This window comes from Symphodus melops (assembly GCF_947650265.1).
Source record: "Symphodus melops genome assembly, chromosome: 7".
NCBI lineage: Eukaryota > Metazoa > Chordata > Actinopteri > Labriformes > Labridae > Symphodus > Symphodus melops.
This window is the reverse complement of record NC_136697.1, coordinates 7,206,400-7,227,310: the sequence shown is the minus strand read 5'-3', so window position 1 is coordinate 7,227,310 and position 20,911 is coordinate 7,206,400. Positions and strand designations below refer to the sequence as shown.

Here is a 20,911-nt window from a genome sequence, read left to right as displayed (position 1 = left end):
ATTTGTATAAGTGTTGTGACATTACATACAAATCAAGATTGATTGATTTATTAATGAATGTAGGTAAATCATGGCTCAGTGGCAGAGTTGGTCAGCCCTGAACTGTTATTCAGCGGTTTGATCCCCAGCTCCTGCAGCCACGTCTGATGTGCCCTTGGGCAAGACACTTAACCCACTTAAGCGTCTCATGCTTAAAATTTGGCCACAATCTGCAAGAAACTGAATGACCTTTTTGTTTTGTTTCCATAAACAAGACTTTATGACATTGAATATATCAACAGCTAGTTCTATTACACAATAAAGAGTTACATATAAAACATTAATATAAAAAAGATGACATTTGTTGCTGCTTTCTCACTTGAGAACTCAAAGTCAAAGCTACCATTTACTTAAGCCGACTTTCAATAGATATAAAACAATTTCTATCACTTCTCGAGGTTTCAAAGGAAAACTAACACTTTATTAAAATCATACTATTTCATTGAGCTGACACATTTAAAATGTCCTCAGCTCACTGTCTGCCTCACATAATCTAGGTTAGGCGTTTAGATGAAATCATTAACTTCAAGTGAGGAGGGGATTTACAAGTTCAATAAAAAAACATGTTTTGAGTAACTTTCCTGTCGATATGTGAAACTTGTTCGTTTAAAGATATCTGTGCAAGTGTATTCCACTTAATATATAAAATGCTTTAAAGATGATTAACAGACAGTAATAAAGCAGTAGTAATGATTTAGTCCCCCCCTCTCTGAGATTCATAGTGGTACAGCCCGAGGCGCGCGCTCAGTGATTTGGCGCTCGTGTCCCCGGCTGGTTGACTGTAAGCAGCAGTTTTAACAACAGTCAGCTGTGTGAGCTTTTTTAAATATTAAACCGATGACTGTAACAACCAGTCATGTCTGAAGAGGAGAACAAGGTGTCCGATGAGCTCTTCAAGGACGTCAAATTCTATCTGGTGGGGGACATCGACCAAAAGGTGAGCCTTAGCTTCCTCTGGCTAACCAGGTAGCATGCTAACCTGTTAGCACCGTTTAATCTGAATGAGGATGAGCTAACCAGCTAGCGTCCAGGCTAGCATGAAAACAGGCAGGTCAAACTTTGGCTCAAGTCAAAGTATGCCAGCGTTACACGTGTGCATGTCAAGTGTGTTGAAGATACTTGACTGTGAGTCCTAGGTGCATTGCACTTCTGTGATTCAGCTTTAGTTTCGTAGTTGCACAGATGGTTAGCTGCTAGCATGTAGCCTTCGGGTTAACTGTCACGAGCTTGTTGTGTTTACGTTGTATTATCAATCTGTTGTTTTTTATATCTCAACAACAGCAGAGATGTGCCACATAGTGAACCCTGATGGTCACTGTTATTGTTGTTGTTTTTCTGTATCAACCTGTGACCATCAATGTCCCACTGACCTGCGATCTGCGCATGCGTCTTCACCTCTGCATGCGACCTGTAGCTCACAGCTGGAGTCTGTCAGTGTGTTTATCTAAAGCTGCTCAAGTCACATCAGCATCAACACCATGACCACACATAGTCATGACAAAAAAATATTATTTAATGATCTGAAGTTTAATGACGTAAAGAAACGAAGAGTAAATAAATGCATCAGAAGTTTAAATCAAACCACACAGAGCGTCTTTACTGCTCTGATCCTGTTGTTAATGTGTCATTTAAAATAATACATGTTTTTAAGGGTCAGGGGTGAATAAACAATAAAGGTCTTTATCAAGGTATTTTACTGTTTGATGGAGACCCAGGTACGATAACTCCATCTGCAGCTGTATTTTCTAGAGATGCACAGATCCACTTTCTTTCAGTTCTGATCCGATGACAACAGAACACAATAACAGTGTCATCGTGGGTGTTGTGTGTCAGGCTACACATAAAGCTGTAGTAAACTCAGGATTGCACTGTGCAAACAGGAAGCAACAACAGCTGTCAGGTTTTTCAAATTACATCTTCTAAAGTGAAGTCAGAGTTAGTAGTTTTTGATCAAAGAGACGGAGCTGTTCCGTCTCATCAGAACGTCGTCATGGAGACGATCTGTGGTCACTTCTTACAGTTCAGTCTGAACGTCTGAGACTCTGCAAGCTGAGAAGGGCCCGACCATATCTCTTGATCAGTGACGGGGATTTGCGCCGTCAGTCTGATATCTCATACGTCAATATTGGACCCGGTGCCGATATAAGATGGGATCAGTTCCATCTCTAAGTATCGTTTAAGAGACTTTAAATGTTCTTGGTTATAGCCCAGGACCGCACATGTTTCTGATCAGACAGAAAGGATCATCGTGGCGTGTGGGCTCGCTGTGTTTCTGTCATACAAGCTGTCAGTGAAGATGCTCTTCAGAAACGAGCTGCAGGTGGTGTCGTGGTTGAAGTTGTTGAGTTCATTCATTCTACCAGAGTCGACGGCGGGTTCAACATGCTGATTATATATCAATCACGACATCATCGCCCCGTTCCCCTCAAACCCCGCCTCCACGCCGAAGAGGTGACCGAGAGCTGAGAGAATAAACCGAGGTCGTCGTGAAAGGCTGACGTTCTTCTCCGTGTTTGTCTGTGTTCCAGGTGGTGCAGCTGTTGAAAGCAGGTAAGGGGAAGGAGGTGTCCTACAACGCTCTCGCCACTCACATCATCGCTGAGGACGGGGACAACCCCGAGGTGGGCGAGTCCAGAGAGGTGTTTGACCTACCCGTGGTCAAGGTGAGTCCTGCACCAGCTGTGTTCACACTGCTCATCTGTCCCCTTATAGACACGAGGAACGAGGGCTAGAACGCCCCGCAGGAGCGCTCAGTGACTGATCATCATCCTGAACTGTGTTTTCTCCTTTCTGCAGCCGTCCTGGGTCATCCTCTCCGTCAGATGTGGAGACCTGCTGCCGTATCCTTTAAACACAGAAACACACACATAGAGTGGGATGGTCATCATACTGTTGGAATGATTGAAGAGCTTTAATAGGGGGATGAGTTAGCCGTGTTAGTCCGTAACAACAACTCTTCAGAGTCACCGGATTCTCTCCAGAGTCGGGGCAGATCTTCTTTGGCGTGACGGCGTGTCTTCCCAGGGTAAGTGTGGATGAAACAAATCTCAGGTTCGAGCTTTGAGCTCCTTTCCATTTCCATCAGACGACACAGCCGTACAGCAGGAACGTGTAGAGATGGAAGCAACTCTTTTGGAGTAGAATAAAAAGCTTTTATTTTTTTTATTATTATTTTTTTCCAACCCTTTGCTGTTAAATTTGTCTAAAACTCCTCAGAATGGAAGAAAAAAAGAATTCAATTGAACTAAAAGCTGTGACCAAAAACCCCCGGCCGCGTTGAACCGTGAGACGGGCTGTGTAGTTTCATCCCCGCCACATGATGTCAGCTTTTAAACTTCGATGACGTTCTGATAAAAAAAAAAAAAAAATCACATAATACTGATACCAGTTTTGATACAACGGCAACAAAAAAAAAGTTCTCTGCACTCACTTCTCAAAGATAAAGAACGGATCTGTTTGAAAGTATCCCAGATCTGTGATCACTCGTGATCGCTTTGAAGCGAGCCGTGAACTCTCTGGTATCACCTGTGTGTTAATAATATGACTGAACGTCTGTAGTTTGTTCAGAAACTCTGCTGCACTCCATAGTTTCCTTCAGTGACGCAGACGGCTCAGCTGGATACGTTCTGTCACTTTACTGCTTTAGTCTCGTCTGAAGTCGACCCAGCTCATTGTCTCTCTCTCCCTCTCTCTCTCTCTCTCTCTCTCTCGCTTGCTCTCTCCCTCTCTCTCTCTCTCTCTCTCGCTCCCTCCCTCTCTCGCTCCCTCTCTCTAAAAGCTTCCTGATGACCTGAACACTTTGTGGGCGTACGTGACCTTCTACGGAGGAGAATGTCAGCTGAACCTCAACAAGAAGGTCACTCACTTAGTGGTGAAGGAGATGAAGGGGGTGAGTTCCACCAGTGATTACACACGTTTGTCCTTCGTGTTTCTCAGTTTGAAGAAGTCCGACAGCAGCCTCTGCATGTTGTCTGTTCACATCACACTGACAGCAGCTGCTTCGCTCTTTGGAAACTTCTTCTAGATGTTGTTTTTCCTCCTCCAGGCCAAGTTCGAGTGTGCTCTGAAGCATCCCAACATCAAGATCGTCACCCCGGACTGGATCACAGACTCTGTTAAAGGTCCGTGTTTATGGAGTTAGGTTTGTTCTCTTTGGCTCTTCATGATCATTGATGATTTTACTGATGCATGACAAGTGTCTGCTGGACTGATCGAATCCGTTTTGATCATGATGAAATTAAAACTTTTTTTTTTTGTATCAATAACTTTAAACATCTTGTTGAGCTGTCCTCAGGTTTGAACTGACACATAATGACCCGTCAAGAAATGTGGTCAACGCACGCTTTTCTTTACGTGTCTTTCTCTGAAGTGAGCTACGGCAGCATGAGGCCGAGCTGATGCTAACGTTAGCTTAGCTTACCTAATCCTGCAAATCCGACCGTCGTCCCTAAAAGTTTGCTGACTTGCTTGTCCACACACGTCGACTCACAGGCTGCGGCTCAGCGGGAGGAGTCGTCGTCTCTCAACCTGAAGGTCGGGGGTTCGATCCCCAGCTCCTGCGACTCTACGTACAAAGTGTCCCTGGCCAAACGATTAACCCTGTGTTGCTCGGTTTTGTCAGTGTGATTAGTTAGCTCGACCATCAGTGTTCGAATGCTGTTTACAAACGCTTTGAGTCATCAGATGTCCGTGATATTTCTGCCTGTCTGTCACTTCTTATTGTGACTGGATGTTTTTACAGTCACCAAAGTGATACAGAACATTCTGGAAAACGAGCGTGAAGCTGCTCCATTACGTGCACACACGTCACACTGCTCGCTCGCTCACTCGTGTGATATAAACATCCTCACTCACCCAGCGTGACAGGTTTTTTTTTTAATTTCTGCTGCCCGCTCACATCAGCTCAGGGAATTGAGTAGGGGGGGCTTTCAGGACGAACTCTGGGTGAAGCGCAGGTCAGCAATGAAACACGTAGCTCACCCTGAAAACGCTGCACGTTCACTGGACTGTGTGAACACAACGAATAATCCTCGAGTCAACCACGTTAAAGCTTATTGGAGTGGTGGATTTGAAATCTACCCATGTCTGACTTTGTTCTGTTTTCTGTCTTGATCGACACTGGACAGATTATCTTCAACCATGTTCAAGACCTTCCATAAAAATGGAAGTGGATTCTTATAAACAGGAAGTGATGATCTCTGCTGCTTCTCCGTCCCTCTCACGCAGACAAAAGCCGGAAGGACGAGGCGTGCTATCACCCCAGACTCACCTACGTGGAGCCCGAGGAGGACGACGAGAGTGAGGCAGAGTCATACGAGCACTCTGAAGGAAGCTACAGCCCCCGGCGCTCCCGGGCCTCCAGCGGGGGCTCATCGGGCGAGGAGTCCAGCCCCCGCAGGAGACCGGGACCCAAAAAACTGAACTCTCTCTCCCCATCGTCTCCGCGTAAACCCGAGCGCCGCAGCGAGCGCATGTTCGACGACTCTGACGATGACTCCCCCGCGGAGAAGGAGGGCACCAACCTGAACTGGACCCCAGCCGAGGTCACCACCCCCACCCACCCTGTTCCTACAGGTACAGCCAGACGGCGGGGCGGGCCCCCCGGCACAAAGGAGCCGGTGACTTCTGCAGGAAGTGGACTGATCAACCTGTGTGCCACTGTGCCTCCCGTACCTGGAGCAGCCACACCTGCAGAGGCTCGAACCGCTGCTGCTGTCAGCCACAACGCCCAGCAAGGTAAGCCAGCGAGATCCGAGCTCGAAACAACTAATGTTACACTACGCACACGCATCCAGTCAGACAAAAGGAGGTGGATATTAAATGTTATTAAATCCCTCATGCTGAGTCTGCACGTGTGGTTTTGTTTGTCCTGTTGCTGATGGTTTCCCCTTTCTCTGCTGTTCAGTGGTTTCCGGTCCAGAGGGACTTCCTGGGTGGAGTCCTGCTGCCAGAACCCTCAGGAACATCACCAACAACTCAGACATGCAGCCGACCAGTCGACCTGCTAACGTAGCACATGTAAGAGACCAGCTGATCAGTTAGTGTCCTCGTTTACAGTGTAAAACACTTCTGAACGCACTGTGATCATTCCCGTCTTCTTCTTCTCGGTCCCCTTCGTGCAGATCCTCCAGAATCTCACAGCCAATCAGACAAAGCCACTGGAGCAGCAGACCAATCAAAGCCATGCTCAGACCCTGAACAGCACCGCGCCCCTCCTCTTCAATCAGTCCAAGCCGGGCAGCCAGCCCCTCACAGCAGAGCAGCAGCAACAGCTAATGCAACAGCAACAATCCCATCAGGCTGCTCAGCAACAACAGTTACCACAGCAACCGCAGCATCCCATGATGCACCTGCAGCAACAGCACCAGATGATGCAGCTACATCACCAACAGCAGCAACATCAACAGCCACAGGTTGCACAGCAACAAGGGTTCCCCCAGTTGCCCCAGCAACAGCAACAGTTTCTGCAACAGCAGCAACAAATGCACCAACAGCAGCAGATGTTTTCTCAACAGCAGCAGCAGCAACAACAACAACAACAACAACAGCAGCAGCAGCAGCAACATGCCTTCTCCCAGCAGCAGCTGCGTCCCCAGCAGCTCCTCCGGCCGGGTTTACAACAACTGCAGCAACAACAGGCGCTGCAGCAACAGCTCCAGCAGTTCCAACAACAGCAACGTATGCAGATGTTACAGCAGCAGCAGCAACAACAGCAACAACAACAACAACAACAACAACAGAACCAACAACAGTTACACCAACAGCATCTACAGCAGCAGCAGCAGCAACATTTTCTGCAGCAGCAGCAACACATGCAGCAGCTGCAGCAGCAGCAGCTGCAGAACCAGCAGCAGCAGGCTCTGCAGCAGAACCAGCAGGCCCTGCAGCCGCAGCAGCAGCAGCAGACCACTCTCCAGCCTCAGATCCAGCAGACCCCTCACATCTCCCAGCTGTTCGGACACGAGCCGGGACAAGACAGTGAGTATGACCCGGGTAGTTACACAGTACACAGAGGCCACGCCCTTTTCTGTAGAATCGACAACTGGAGATCTTAAACGTGTCTAGAACAAACTGACACTGAGGTGGTAATGATCGAATGAACAGGTTCTCCAGCAAGTATGTTCAAATAGGAAGCCTAAAAATGCAAAATTGGGGTATTTTTTATTCATTCATTCAAAAAAATTGGCGCACTTCCTGTTAGGTTTTGACTATGGGTGTGAGAGGATTTCATGTAGGTCCTGACATGCTTAATGTGCATAAAAATTGTCATGCATGAAGGACAAAAAAACCTCTATGGGGAGGCCTTTTTGAAAATTTCAAGGGGGCGCCAGTGAAGCATTTTGCCAGTTTTTTTTTTTTTTTTTTTTGACGAAAGTACAATAATTTTTTCACCAGACCTGATGACCTTGGAAATTTTTGTGAGTTTTCATTCACGTTCAAGCCGTCAAAAATGGTGGCGAAGTCGGGGGGGGAATCATTTGGATTACAATAGGGTCCTTCACACTGGTCAGTGCTTCGGGTCTGAATAATCCAACCTGAAGGTAACAAAGGCATGAACTAGTTTTTATGTCTTAGTTTTGAGGCAGAGTTCTGAGTTTAGAGACACTGTGAATGAAGAAAGCGTTAAAAAGGGACGTAGCACGCCTCGCCTGCTTCTCTTGTTGCATAGTGAAGTGGGCGCTTCAGCTAAACCATTTATGGGAGTGATTTTTTTTTTTTTAATCTAAATATCAAATTTCCCCAATAATCACTTTTTAAGATTCTTCACAGTGAATTTGTTGGTGCCGTGACTTTTGTAACGTGCTCTCGTTGTGTCTCTCAGTTCCTCAGGACGGCTTCCTGCTGGGCTGTGTGTTTGCCATCGCTGATTATCCAGAACAGATGGCCGACAAACAGCTGCTGAACACCTGGAAGAGGGTAAGACCTGCGCTGCCAACGAGGGGGATGATGATGATGATGATGATGATGATGATGATGAGAACACGTCCTCAGTGTTCAGTATGTTGAATAAAAACAACTCATCAAACAAACTGATAACTGGTGTTCATGGTCTCAGGTGATCCAGGCCTGTGGGGGCGCTGTAGACCCCACCCTGACCAGCCGCTGCACACACCTGCTGTGTGAGAGCCAGGTCAGCAACATGTATGTTCAGGTAAGAACACGCCTGCTGCTCAGGTCAGCCACATGTATGTGCTGGATTATATTGGTGTGTGCGTGTCTAAGCAGGCGTGCTCTGTGTGTGGTTACCTGTGATAGGCTCTCAGGGAGGGGAAACGCTGCGTGACGGCTCACTGGTTAAACACCGTACTGAAGAGGAAGAGGATGGTCCCTCCTCATCGGACGTTACACCTGCCCTTTGCCTTCCCACCTGGAGCCAAACCCTGCTCTCAGCACGTACGTACTCCCCCAGTGTGACCCGTTTGTCTGTGTGTGTCTGCTCGCTCTGATGGAGCTCACAGAAGATGGATTGCAAAAATGAAACGTGATTGGCTGCTGCTATCTGCTCCATCTCGAGGTCTAATAGACCAATCATACAGCCCCAATGATAAACGGGTGTAAACAAGCCCAACACTCTCACGCAGCTCAGTTCAGTCCACATGTTGAAGATGAGTTTGTGACTTCAGGCTCGTAGATCTGATATGAGCTTCATCGATAAAGAGCTTCCTTTTTACACACTCTGGTTTCCTCTCTGAGCGTAAACGCTCTCTGTGTGTGTGCTGCATGTAGCTGACAGATTTACTCCCTGGTTATATTAACAATAGACCTGAGAGTAACATTTACACACCTCATTTAAAGAGGAGTTATCGTCATGATCGGAAAGCGTGGCTGTGACGTCGTTATTAGATAATGTGCTCTGAGCAGACTGTCTGCACTGTTAGCACCAGTGTTTGGTGCGTTATGAGGACAGCGTCAGAGTGTCTTTATCTTTTGTCCCTCAGATCATTTCTGTGACGGGGTTTGTGGACGCCGACAGAGACGACCTGAAGCTGATGGCGTACCTGGCCGGAGCGCGCTACACGGGCTACCTGTGTCGCAGTAACACTGTGCTCATCTGTAAAGAGTAAGATACGACCTGTGTGTGATGACATCATGACAAGTGTTCCCACACACAACAGCGAGGATGTCAGCGGGACGTGCTGCGTCTCCTCCTCGTGCTCAGCACTGATTGGTCACTCTCTCTCCGCAGGCCTGGCGGGCTGAAGTACGAGAAGGCCAAGGAGTGGAAGATCCCGTGTGTGAACGCTCAGTGGCTGTGTGACGTCCTGCTGGGGAACTTTGAGGCTCTGAGGCAGATCCAGCACAGCAGATACTCCGTCTACACCCTCCAAGAACCTCTGGTGCCAAACCCCCAGCTGGTCCAGAACCTGCTCGGTACGTACGGCGCCATGAACCTTCACAACCTCGGCAGCAGGCTGAGAGCTTCAGCAGCTGGAGGAGTGCAAACTCCACAACGTGAACACAGATGCTTTTTAAAGCGCCTCACAGCCGTGCAGCTGACAAACGTAGAGAAATGAATCCAGATGTGGCTGTAATGAAACATTTATAAATTCCAAATACGCTTGTAAAGATCTGTAGGTGAATCCTGTGGTGTTGTTACGTCCATATTTCATGTATTTCTCTAAATAACCTGTTTCAATGTGTATTTGTCTGCAGCGGCGTGGAGATGTCCCATCAAAGTGTCGCCTGAGTCTTTGGCCGTAAGTTGAAAGACGTTTCTTTCTCTTGTCTCATTGGCTTTTTTTTTGAAGAAGTTTTGGTCACAGGTCCTCATGTCTACATTACGCTGCTCTGTTGTGCAGATGAATCATTCTTACTGATGTTTTAATTCGTGTTGTGGATCAGCTCGCTGCCTCGTTCATGTCAAACGTGAATAATTGTGTCGTCACAGAGTCTGCAGCTGCTGCACAAACAGAGGATCAGCGACTTGAACCAGCCTGCCAACAAGAAGGCCAAGTGAGTGTGCGACACTGGACACGACCCCAGACTGCATGTGTCCATTGTATTGATGATGTGTGTGTGTGTGTGTGCAGGCTGGAGGAGGTCCAGTCTCCCAGCCAGAAGCTCCCTCCAGAGTCCACTCCTCGAGTCATGTTCACAGGTTTTGAACCCAACCAGGTGCAGCAGTACACAAAGGTGAGCGCGCGCACACACACACACACACACACACACACCTCTTCTCTCCCTGACAACAGCATCAGCACCAACAATCCCTTATCGATCGGCTCCTACTTACGTTACCAGACTTTTCAAACCTGTTTAGATATAAAACCAACAACAAACAGATTTGGTAGGAGCCCATTTCTTGTTTTTAATACCCAACATGGAGGGCCGCAGTGATACTTCGAGAGACGGTCAAAAAGTCAAAGACTACGACAGGTGTGACCAGAACCTTCCCTCTGTGACTGACCCGTGTTGACTGATCCGACAGGTGTGGGTAAACAGAACACTGACTCTGTACACAAACCTCAGTGAGACCTGCTGGCAGGCTGCAGCGACACGGATTAACACGGTTTAAATAGAACACCTGAAACTGAGACACTGTTTGAGGTCCAGAGGTAACAGGTGTGTGACAGGTATGTTGATGTGCTGAGACCTGCTCAAGAAGTCTGACCCTGTGTGTGTGTGTGCGTGTGTGTGTGCAGAGGTTACACTCGTTAGGAGGCGAGGTGGCAGACAGCAGTCAGAAGGTGACTCACCTGGTGGCCAGTAAGGTGACTCGCACCGTAAAGTTCCTGACCGCCATGTCTGTGGTCAAGCACATCGTTAGCCCTGATTGGCTGGAGGAGAGCTGGAGGAGCCACAAGTTCCTTGGTACGTGTGAGGAGGGGGGGCTGCATGTTTCCCACCCTGCGGGCTCGGAAACATTGAAAATGTGTTTGACTGTTTTTGTCCCTGTTGACTTCACAGAGACAGAAGCAGGTTCCAGTTTGGATGAGAAAATAGATGATACAATATATCAAAACAAACATGTTAGTTTCCTCTGAACAGAGATGAAGACAGGAGCGAGCTGCTGCTAATGTGTGTGTGTGTGCGTGCGTGTGTGTGTGTGTGTGTGTGTGTAGATGAACAGGGTTTCTACCTGAGGGATGCAGAGGCTGAGGTGTTGTTCAGCTTCAGCCTGGAGGAGTCATTAAAGAGAGCTCACACGACCCCCCTGTTCAAGGTGAGACCAGTGATCTTAATGTCTCTGTGTGCATCTCTTAGTACGGTGTGTTTAATGTCTCTGTGTGCATCTCTTAGTACGGTGTGTTTAATGTCTCTGTGCATCTCTTAGTACGGTGTGTTTAATGTCTCTGTGCATCTCTTAGTACGGTGTGTTTAATGTCTCTGTGCATCTCTTAGTACGGTGTGTTTAATGTCTCTGTGCATCTCTTAGTACGGTGTGTTTAATGTCTCTGTGCATCTCTTAGTACGGTGTGTTTAATGTCTCTGTGCATCTCTCAGTACGGTGTGTTTAATGTCTCTGTGTGCATCTCTCAGTACGGTGTGTTTAATGTGTCTGTGTGCATCTCTCAGTACGGTGTGTTTAATGTCTCTGTGTGCATCTCTTAGTACGGTGTGTTTAATGTCTCTGTGCATCTCTTAGTACGGTGTGTTTAATGTCTCTGTGTGCATCTCTTAGTACGGTGTGTTTAATGTCTCTGTGTGCATCTCTTAGTACGGTGTGTTTAATGTCTCTGTATGCATCTCTTAGTACGGTGTGTTTAATGTCTCTGTGTGCATCTCTTAGTACGGTGTGTTTAATGTCTCTGTGTGCATCTCTTAGTACGGTGTGTTTAATGTCTCTGTGTGCATCTCTTAGTACGGTGTGTTTAATGTCTCTGTATGCATCTCTTAGTACGGTGTGTTTAATGTCTCTGTGTGCATCTCTTAGTACGGTGTGTTTAATGTCTCTGTGTGCATCTCTTAGTACGGTGTGTTTAATGTCTCTGTGCATCTCTTAGTACGGTGTGTTTAATGTCTCTGTGCATCTCTTAGTACGGTGTGTTTAATGTCTCTGTGTGCATCTCTTAGTACGGTGTGTTTAATGTCTCTGTGTGCATCTCTCAGTACGGTGTGTTTAATGTCTCTGTGCATCTCTTAGTACGGTGTGTTTAATGTCTCTGTGTGCATCTCTTAGTACGGTGTGTTTAATGTCTCTGTGCATCTCTCAGTACGGTGTGTTTAATGTCTCTGTGCATCTCTCAGTACGGTGTGTTTAATGTCTCTGTGCATCTCTCAGTACGGTGTGTTTAATGTCTCTGTATGCATCTCTCAGTACGGTGTGTTTAATGTCTCTGTGTGCATCTCTTAGTACGGTGTGTTTAATGTCTCTGTGTGCATCTCTTAGTACGGTGTGTTTAATGTCTCTGTGCATCTCTCAGTACGGTGTGTTTAATGTCTCTGTGCATCTCTCAGTACGGTGTGTTTAATGTCTCTGTATGCATCTCTCAGTACGGTGTGTTTAATGTCTCTGTGTGCATCTCTTAGTACGGTGTGTTTAATGTCTCTGTGCATCTCTTAGTACGGTGTGTTTAATGTCTCTGTGCATCTCTTAGTACGGTGTGTTTAATGTCTCTGTGCATCTCTCAGTACGGTGTGTTTAATGTCTCTGTGCATCTCTCAGTACGGTGTGTTTAATGTCTCTGTATGCATCTCTCAGTACGGTGTGTTTAATGTCTCTGTGTGCATCTCTTAGTACGGTGTGTTTAATGTCTCTGTGCATCTCTTAGTACGGTGTGTTTAATGTCTCTGTGCATCTCTTAGTACGGTGTGTTTAATGTCTCTGTGCATCTCTCAGTACGGTGTGTTTAATGTCTCTGTGTGCATCTCTCAGTACGGTGTGTTTAATGTCTCTGTGTGCATCTCTTAGTACGGTGTGTTTAATGTCTCTGTGTGCATCTCTCAGTACGGTGTGTTTAATGTCTCTGTGTGCATCTCTTAGTACGGTGTGTTTAATGTCTCTGTGCATCTCTCAGTACGGTGTGTTTAATGTCTCTGTGTGCATCTCTCAGTACGGTGTGTTTAATGTCTCTGTGTGCATCTCTTAGTACGGTGTGTTTAATGTCTCTGTGCATCTCTCAGTACGGTGTGTTTAATGTCTCTGTGTGCATCTCTTAGTACGGTGTGTTTAATGTCTCTGTGTGCATCTCTCAGTACGGTGTGTTTAATGTCTCTGTGCATCTCTTAGTACGGTGTGTTTAATGTCTCTGTGTGCATCTCTTAGTACGGTGTGTTTAATGTCTCTGTGCATCTCTTAGTACGGTGTGTTTAATGTCTCTGTGCATCTCTCAGTACGGTGTGTTTAATGTCTCTGTGTGCATCTCTTAGTACGGTGTGTTTAATGTCTCTGTGTGCATCTCTTAGTACGGTGTGTTTAATGTCTCTGTGTGCATCTCTTAGTACGGTGTGTTTAATGTCTCCCCCCTGTGATGCAGGGTAAATACTTCTACCTGACTCCAGGCGTGTGTCCCAGTCTGGGCACCATGAAGTCCATCCTGGAGAGTGCTGGAGGGAAGCTGCTGTCCAAACAGCCTTCATACAGGAAGATCATGGAGCACAAACAGAACAAGGTCCTGGAAAGTCCTGGAATCATTTCATGAGCCTGGAAAAGTTTGAAAGAATGACTTTTATTTATGATCACTTGATTTATTTATTTTATTTATGATCTCTTGATTTATTTATTTTATTTATCATCACTTGATTTATTTATTTTATTTATGATCACTGATGATTGATGTTCATTTCTGTATTTTTAAAAGACCTTTGACTTTTGTTTCAGAACCTTCCAGAGATCATTTTAATCTCGTGTGACAACGACCTGCACCTGTGTCGAGAGTACTTCCTGAAGAACATCGGTGAGACACACAAGTTTTCTGCCCCGTGTTGCACCAGCGATACGTCCGTTCTAGTTTAAGCATAAGAGTTTAGGCTCTGCGTACACCTGAAGTGTTGCACCAGCTGAGACTGGACTCATCAAAACAAAGCCCACAGATTCTCCAAATTCACTGCAAGACGAGCCGTCGTCCTCCCCGGTGGATGTGCAGCCAGAAGCAACACGCACCAACATGAAGGATAGAGTCGTTTTGTGGCTCTTGATTGGGCGGTGTATAAAATCTACTCTTTATTAGTTTGACATGTGAAACACCGTCCACTTGACCCCCATCGCTGAAAATGTTCATCAACTGAAACAACAAAATCTCCAAACAGATGAGAGGTCACTTCTAACACTTTAAGAGAGCTACATTAACTTCCATAACAGCATGAAGGGGCTCTTGGTGGATTGGTGGTTCCAACAGGAAGTTCAGACGTTACAGTTTACTTCTGAAGATGAACCTTGAGTCTCTGTGGGAGCCCAAACACTCTGATGACGTCTTTAGTGAGGACTGTCAGACCTGGACTAGGACTAACACTCTCTCACCCTGCAGGACAAACTCTGAAGAGGATGATTAGACGTTGATATCTGTTTATATGTGAACTTCAACATTGTGTTGTTGATTTGATGAATTGGTTCTAATGTTGTTGTTTTTGTGTCTCTGTATATCCAGACGTCCACAACGCAGAGTTCATCCTAACCGGAGTTCTTACCCAGAAAATCAACTACGACTCATATCCTTTCAGCCAATCAGAGCGAAGCACAGAGAGGCATGACATCACACAACATGCTAACACAATGTACCATCAAGTCTGGAATATAAATCTGGTTGATCAGTTTTAATCCGTTTCTGGGGTTTGACTGAAAGAAAAAAGTTTTAAACTTTCTTCCTGTGTGATGATTTCGTTCATTTTCTCTCCAGCTGCGTCGCTCTTTAAGTACCTGCTGTTTGCACTTCTTTAAGCTACGCGAGTTGAACTCTTCACTTACGGGGAAAGTTGTCAAGTACCGACAGCATGCGAGTCATGCTGCCCAGCTTCGCTGCTCACTCTTAAACTGTATCATAGTGTTTAAGTATTCTGAGGGAGAATAGAGTTAAACAGTAGTGCAGCCAGTCTGGTCCGGCTCGCCGTGTATCCCCACATCGTGCGATCAGCTTGCAGTACACAATGAATGGGGATGAATTATCGTGATCATGTCACCTCACACGTGCTGTGTGATGGTGGCATCTGCACTCGTGGTCATGACGCCGCGTCTGCACTTTATACTGGAACATTGGTCGCACCGGTGTAAAAAAAACAATTGGCTGTGTCAAAGAAAAAATGAGTATTAAAGGTGAGTCTCATTATGACTCTTTATCTCAAAAAACTTTTCATCTAAAATAAGTTATTTTCTACTTGTGGACAGAAACTAAAGACATCCGAGATCCTGTAGGCCTGGGTGGTATTAAGGTGTACCCGGGTAATTAGAAGTCCGGACAGTATGAGTCGAAGATACAAAGGCTGTATTGTTCTGTAAATGAACCCTGTGGAATCTTTTGATAGAAAGAGTCCTCTATTAAAGTTAAAGAGTGTGTTACCTTAAAAAACAAGGTGCGTCTTATATTCCCGATTTTATGGTAAATAAAAGTCGTCTGTTGTAGTTGTGGGACTGTGAACCTTTGCATCTGTGTTTAAGAGCAGCGTCGGAGCCAATCTTCAGCACAGCTGGAAACAGTCACACCACGGCGCTCCTCACTGAAAACAATGAAGACGTGTTATAAACCTCGATGAACAGAGTGAACAGTTTCACTGTTATTTGAAACAGAAGCTGGAGGTGTCATTAATTAATGAGAACAGGAAAGTTAGCAAAAGCAAAACCGAGGTCGGCAACTAGGTCACGAACTGTGAGTGTGATCGCTACAACAACAAAAGTTATTTATTTAAGGAAATAAAATCCATATCGACCGTGTTGCCATATACTGTATACCGCTGTAAAATAGACAGTATATATATATATATATATAATAGATAGTATGGAATCATAAAACAGATTTGTCGACTGAGGTAGAATTATACAGTAATATCTCTATCTATATATCTATGACGGTTTGCAGATTTAGGCCTGTGTCTACCTCGAGTTTGTTTTTTCTGAGCGCTGGCCTCTTTTTTAAAATTTGTTTCCAATGACTAGAAAGTGTTTGAAGCAGAAAGCGGCCGCCAGCACAGCGCTGTCTAAAATTAATTTTAAATTATAAAAAAAGAAAACGTGGTAAAAAGTCACAGAGCCTTTATCAACAGACTGTTGTCATAGAGACGGGATGGATGTGCAGTGCTTTTTTTCCCAGCGCTCAAAAAACGCTACGTGGACACGGGGCCTTAAGCAGGCATACATACCTGAAGGTTGTATTTTCAACCTGTGTAAAACAGCAGCTGAGGTCGGTCACGTTCAGAAGTGTTAAAAATGACAGATCCAATGTGAGCGCTGGTCTGCCACCTGTTTCAATATCGAGAATTGTTTTTGTATTTTAAGCGTAGTCTGTCTGATCAGCATGTATCTGTGTGTGATCCAGTTGTTTTCTTTAACAGTCACACGTACAGGTTCACCTGATGATGATGATGATGATGGAGCAGTGTGGATGCGATGAGGAGGAGGAGTGTACAGCTGTCTGACTTTTCTATCTTCAGATTTTTGTGTTTTTTGTAGCTTTTTGTAACCTGTTTGAATAAATAAATAAATGAATGATGTTATTTTTGTGAAATGAATGTTTAAATTATGGAGGATTTTAACCTTTTTCCCTGTTCACATAGAATGTGTCAAAGCTTCAGCTGCTTTTTGGAATAAAAACTTTATCTGTTTGTGACACACCTGTCTGTGCTCTCGTTCTGTGGGTTTGTTTTAAGTCTTGTATTTTTCTACAGTGGGCGTCTGATCGTTAGAGAACAGAGCTGAGTTCCTCCTCCTGGAGACTGCGGACAATTCCTGATAGATTTGATTTAATTAACTGCTAATGAGGGTCTGGGGTAGTTACTGGTGAAGTCCTGATTGCGGCCTGTCAGACAGATAGCTGCGGGTCATATGTGGGTGGGGAGAGGTAGGAGGGGATGGGTGGGTGGGATGTATGCTTCGCCTGAGGTGTTGCCCTCAAAACTCCTTCAGACTGAATTAGATGCACGCTGATCCAAGGTCATGTGCTACATACTGAAGAGTCCTCAGACTGTACTAACACGAGCTCTTTAACTCTTTTCAGGAACAGAAAACACATTATCACAAAACGAGAGACTCTTTAATTGATTTAATCGTTAGGAGTTTGAGTCGTTTCTCTTAAAAGATCCCAGCAGGACTCTTAGACCTCGGCTCTCTGTTGTTCGATCTATGGCTCGGTTAGCTTTAACATTTATTCATTGAGGGACAGTTTATTTCTTTAGCTCGAGCTCACTGACCTGTAAAGACTGTTTTTCTTTATTTGGAAGACTCGAGGTCCATTTTTTGAGACGTACAGCAACACGCTGTTAATTTGGATCTTTTGCGCCTTTGTTAACTTTATTTCTTTAGTGTCAGACCTGTCTGTATTCTTCAGCTATTTAGTTTGTTAATTCTTCAGATTTTACCTTTTTATTTATTTGAAAGCTTTGGGCTTTTTATTCTTAAGATTAAAGTACTTAATTTTTTTCGCTATAGCTTTTTTATTCTTTAGATTTAGACAAGTATAAATTCATACATCACATTCATTGAATTTGAGCAACTTTATTGTTTAGCTTCAATTATTTGAGCATGACCTTTTCTTTAACGTTACCTTTTATCTTGTTTTAGCATAGCCTTTTATAATCTATCTATACGTTAACTTCAGCTCTGTTATGTTTAGATTTAGCTTGTTCTCGTTTTTTCTCTTTAATTTATTCAGCTTTACATGTTTTTTGTTTAGCTTTGGCTATTGTATGCATTTAGCTTGATTTATTTTTATGTTTGCTTTTATATTTTTTATTCTTTAACTTCAGATCTGTTGAGGGGTTTTGTGTCACCTTGTGCATGTTGGTTTTCTTAGAGAAGGAAGAGAAGAGACTCAGGGTCAAATTGAACAAACCAAAGGTTTAATAAGCAAGGAAATACAATGCAGATACCGAGGATCTACCTCGCTGACTGGCAGGTCAGCTACCAAAACCAGAGAGTAGACCACGAATGCCTCCTCTAGACGGTTTGTGTGCTGTGTCAGCAGAAAGTGAAGCAGAAGTAGTGTGATGCTCGTTTGTTCAGTTTCTGATAAAGTGTCCTTGATATGTTGCAACATGAGAACACACAGTACTCAGTCAGTGCTGCAGGTTTAAAGCATTAAAGGAGAGGTACATTGGCCTAAGTAAATAGCTTAAACAGTACAGTAATTTAGTAAATGGTTATATACGATATTTTATTAATATTTTTAATATTTTTTTATTTGATCAGCTTTAGCATTAAATTAGCTTGATTAAAGCACTTTGGTTCTTTAAAATTTAGTTTCTTTGCTTAGCACTATCTACCTGTAGTTTGTTTTTTTTATTCATTAGTATAAGTTTGTTTATTGTTCACGCTCTTGGTATTTTGTTTTTCTGGTGTAACTATTTCTACGTTAGCTTTTGTAGTCTTTGGCTTCAGTTAGCTTTAGCTCAATTTGTTTAGCTTTAGCATATTTTTCCATTATCTTAAACTTTAAATTGTTTTACTTTAGGAACTTTGTTGCCTAATATTTAGCACTTCTGTTCATTAATCTTCCGCTCTTTAAGTTTGAGGTTATGTCTTGTATCTACAATTTTTAATGTCACTTATCTGCTCTACCTGACGTTTGAATTTCAAGCTCTATAAAATATTAAAATGCAGCTCTTTAAGTGTCCTATTGAGTTGGTCTCCAAAAGTGAATCAATAAAGCCCCATGTTCATTTTCAAACTTTAAGGTAAATATTAAAATGTTTGATAGAAAGCTGGTGTTGGAGCATTTCAGTTTTTTGTTACAATTCGATTTGGGATTTATTTCACTAGTAGTTGGGTGGTGTTGTTTATTTAATTATTTTACACATTCTCTTTATTTAGAATATATTTTGAGTATCACCGTGGGCTGGGCAAATAAGGTTATTTAAGGTAGAGGACCCACATGCACCTGGGTGGGCCTAAGATTTTTTACTACACAGCTCAAGAGAGGTATGGCAGGAGCCACCTTTTTTATTTCTTTTGTTTGCTTTCCTTTTAAAACAATAAACCAGCAAAAAAACGTATATCTCCTGCATGGAAAATGGATTTCTGTTGCATGCGTACATGAAAGGCCCAATGGTGCGTCAGTGGTCATTTGATTCGGTTCTTATAGTTTATTTTTATCTATATTTGTTTTGTCGTTTTTCCAGACTAATAGCCACTACAGATTATAATGGATCTCTCAGTGACTATCAGGGAAATATGTTACAGAAATGGTAAAGCCATAACATTCAAATCCTCTGGGGGTCGAGGAGGCCTACTGATCAGAGACGCCCCCCATTTTCCTCTTCCCCTCCCTGAGCCCTTGCTGCTCTTTTGACACAAAAGTGAGTGTCATTGCTTTTTGAGTCATCGCTCATAGCTAAACAGCCTATAGCTTAACTTGATAATCAGTGTTTCTGTGGGGGTCTTACTGAAACATTTACTGTATGATATTGTGGCTGTGAGTATCAGATGGCGAGAAGGATTGAGTGCCCCCTCAAACACATCTGGGTCCATGTTGATATATTGACCTAAAGGAATCTTTTAAATCCCAGATCTAATACACTTGTTCAGTTACCCTCTAAAAGCAATTTGTGATTAGGGGCGTGGCCACTTTCAGTGACAGGTGTTCATACCTGGGTTGTCATCAGACTGTCCCGTCAAGATCTTGCCCTGATGGTTTCATTGTTTATTAAGAGGCTCCTGATGTACAGAGCTGAACATGCTGCTGATTGATCCCACATGTCCTGCTGATTATGACATCATCAGACCAATCAAGAAACACGCACACAGAGTCATAATTAATTCCAATTAAATATGCAAATGAGCTGTGTATCTGTGATTACAGCATCAGCTCCTTGTTGGTTTGTGCAGCAGAAGAAGAAACAGAAAATGTTGTAATTAAAGAGAAACAGTTTTTTATTTCCAATTACCCCCCCCCCCCCCCCCCCCCCCCACACACACACACACTCACTGTCCTGTTCGTCATGGAGAGGAGTCAAATACTAATTACACAGAGACGTGGAGGCTCAGGGATTCATCTGCACCTCAATTTACATGTGAGCTAATTAGCATGTGATGGAACTAATGACTTATAAAGGAGCTAATTACAGAGCGGCTTCATGACACTCATAAAGAGGAGGAGGAGGAGGGTCTGGACCTGATCACAGTCGTGGTGATAAAAACTAATCTGTAGTCGCATCATTACATCAGAGATTAAACAGAAATCTAAAAACAAGTGAATCTTTTTTTTTTTTTACACCAAAACTCCTGAAACCTTATTTTAAACTCAAATTATTAGGTATTAGGTATAGATTTTTAAGGATCACCAAATCTGGATTACCAGAGCTACATAAAGAGATGTCACACTGCATTTCTTGCCAATTGGGGGCGTCAAACTGAGGGATCCTCACAGCTACGTAGATATTTAATGTTTAATAATTATGCTTTTTGGTAAAATGTTTTATAAAAAAAGATCATGTATTTTTCTATATCCAAATGTCTACCTTACCTACTTCCTCCCCAAAGTCATATATCACCCAAGTGCAAAATCTAATTTAAAAAATATCTTCATAAAAAAAGGTTTCAGTAATTACTCATTTTGCCCTGAGACGAGAAAAATGTGTTTTTCTTTGCTTGAAAGTTTTCTTCATGTGATGCAAAAAGCGTCATATTGCATCACATGAAGAAAACTTCCAGGCAAAGAAAAACATATTTCTCGTCTCAGGGCAAAATGAGGGCTGGATTCACAACCATTCAACACTACTACCAAGTTTGTAATGATACACAGCTTCATGCAAATGGGTGAAGTATCCCTTTAAGTGAATTGGACTGTTG

General features: G+C 43.9%; 1 protein-coding gene across 1 annotated transcript; it reads left to right on the top strand.

Moving 5' to 3' along the window:
• Window positions 1–771: 771 nt before the first annotated feature.
• paxip1 (PAX interacting (with transcription-activation domain) protein 1) lies at window positions 772–16,738 on the top strand. The gene is made up of 23 exons (XM_079347793.1): window positions 772–976; window positions 2,568–2,702; window positions 2,836–2,879; window positions 3,001–3,064; window positions 3,818–3,928; window positions 4,085–4,160; window positions 5,266–5,775; window positions 5,945–6,057; window positions 6,162–7,017; window positions 7,862–7,956; window positions 8,096–8,191; window positions 8,296–8,433; window positions 8,979–9,100; window positions 9,227–9,411; window positions 9,694–9,737; window positions 9,929–9,993; window positions 10,071–10,173; window positions 10,683–10,851; window positions 11,103–11,203; window positions 13,458–13,592; window positions 13,802–13,877; window positions 14,568–14,628; window positions 16,468–16,738. Exons 1-23 carry the CDS (start codon window positions 896–898, stop codon window positions 16,481–16,483), a joined length of 3,396 nt encoding a protein of 1,131 aa, XP_079203919.1. The 5' UTR covers window positions 772–895; the 3' UTR covers window positions 16,484–16,738.
• The last annotated feature ends 4,173 nt before the right edge of the window (window positions 16,739–20,911 follow it).

Bases quoted from the DNA above. Each gene is read 5' to 3' on its own strand.
- paxip1 (XM_079347793.1), top strand. From the start codon at position 896: ATGTCTGAAGAGGAGAACAAGGTGTCCGATGAGCTCTTCAAGGACGTC. The intron at 6,058-6,161 runs GTAAGAGACCAG...CCCTTCGTGCAG, and splicing joins GACCTGCTAACGTAGCACAT to ATCCTCCAGAATCTCACAGC. The intron at 8,192-8,295 runs GTAAGAACACGC...TACCTGTGATAG, and splicing joins TCAGCAACATGTATGTTCAG to GCTCTCAGGGAGGGGAAACG.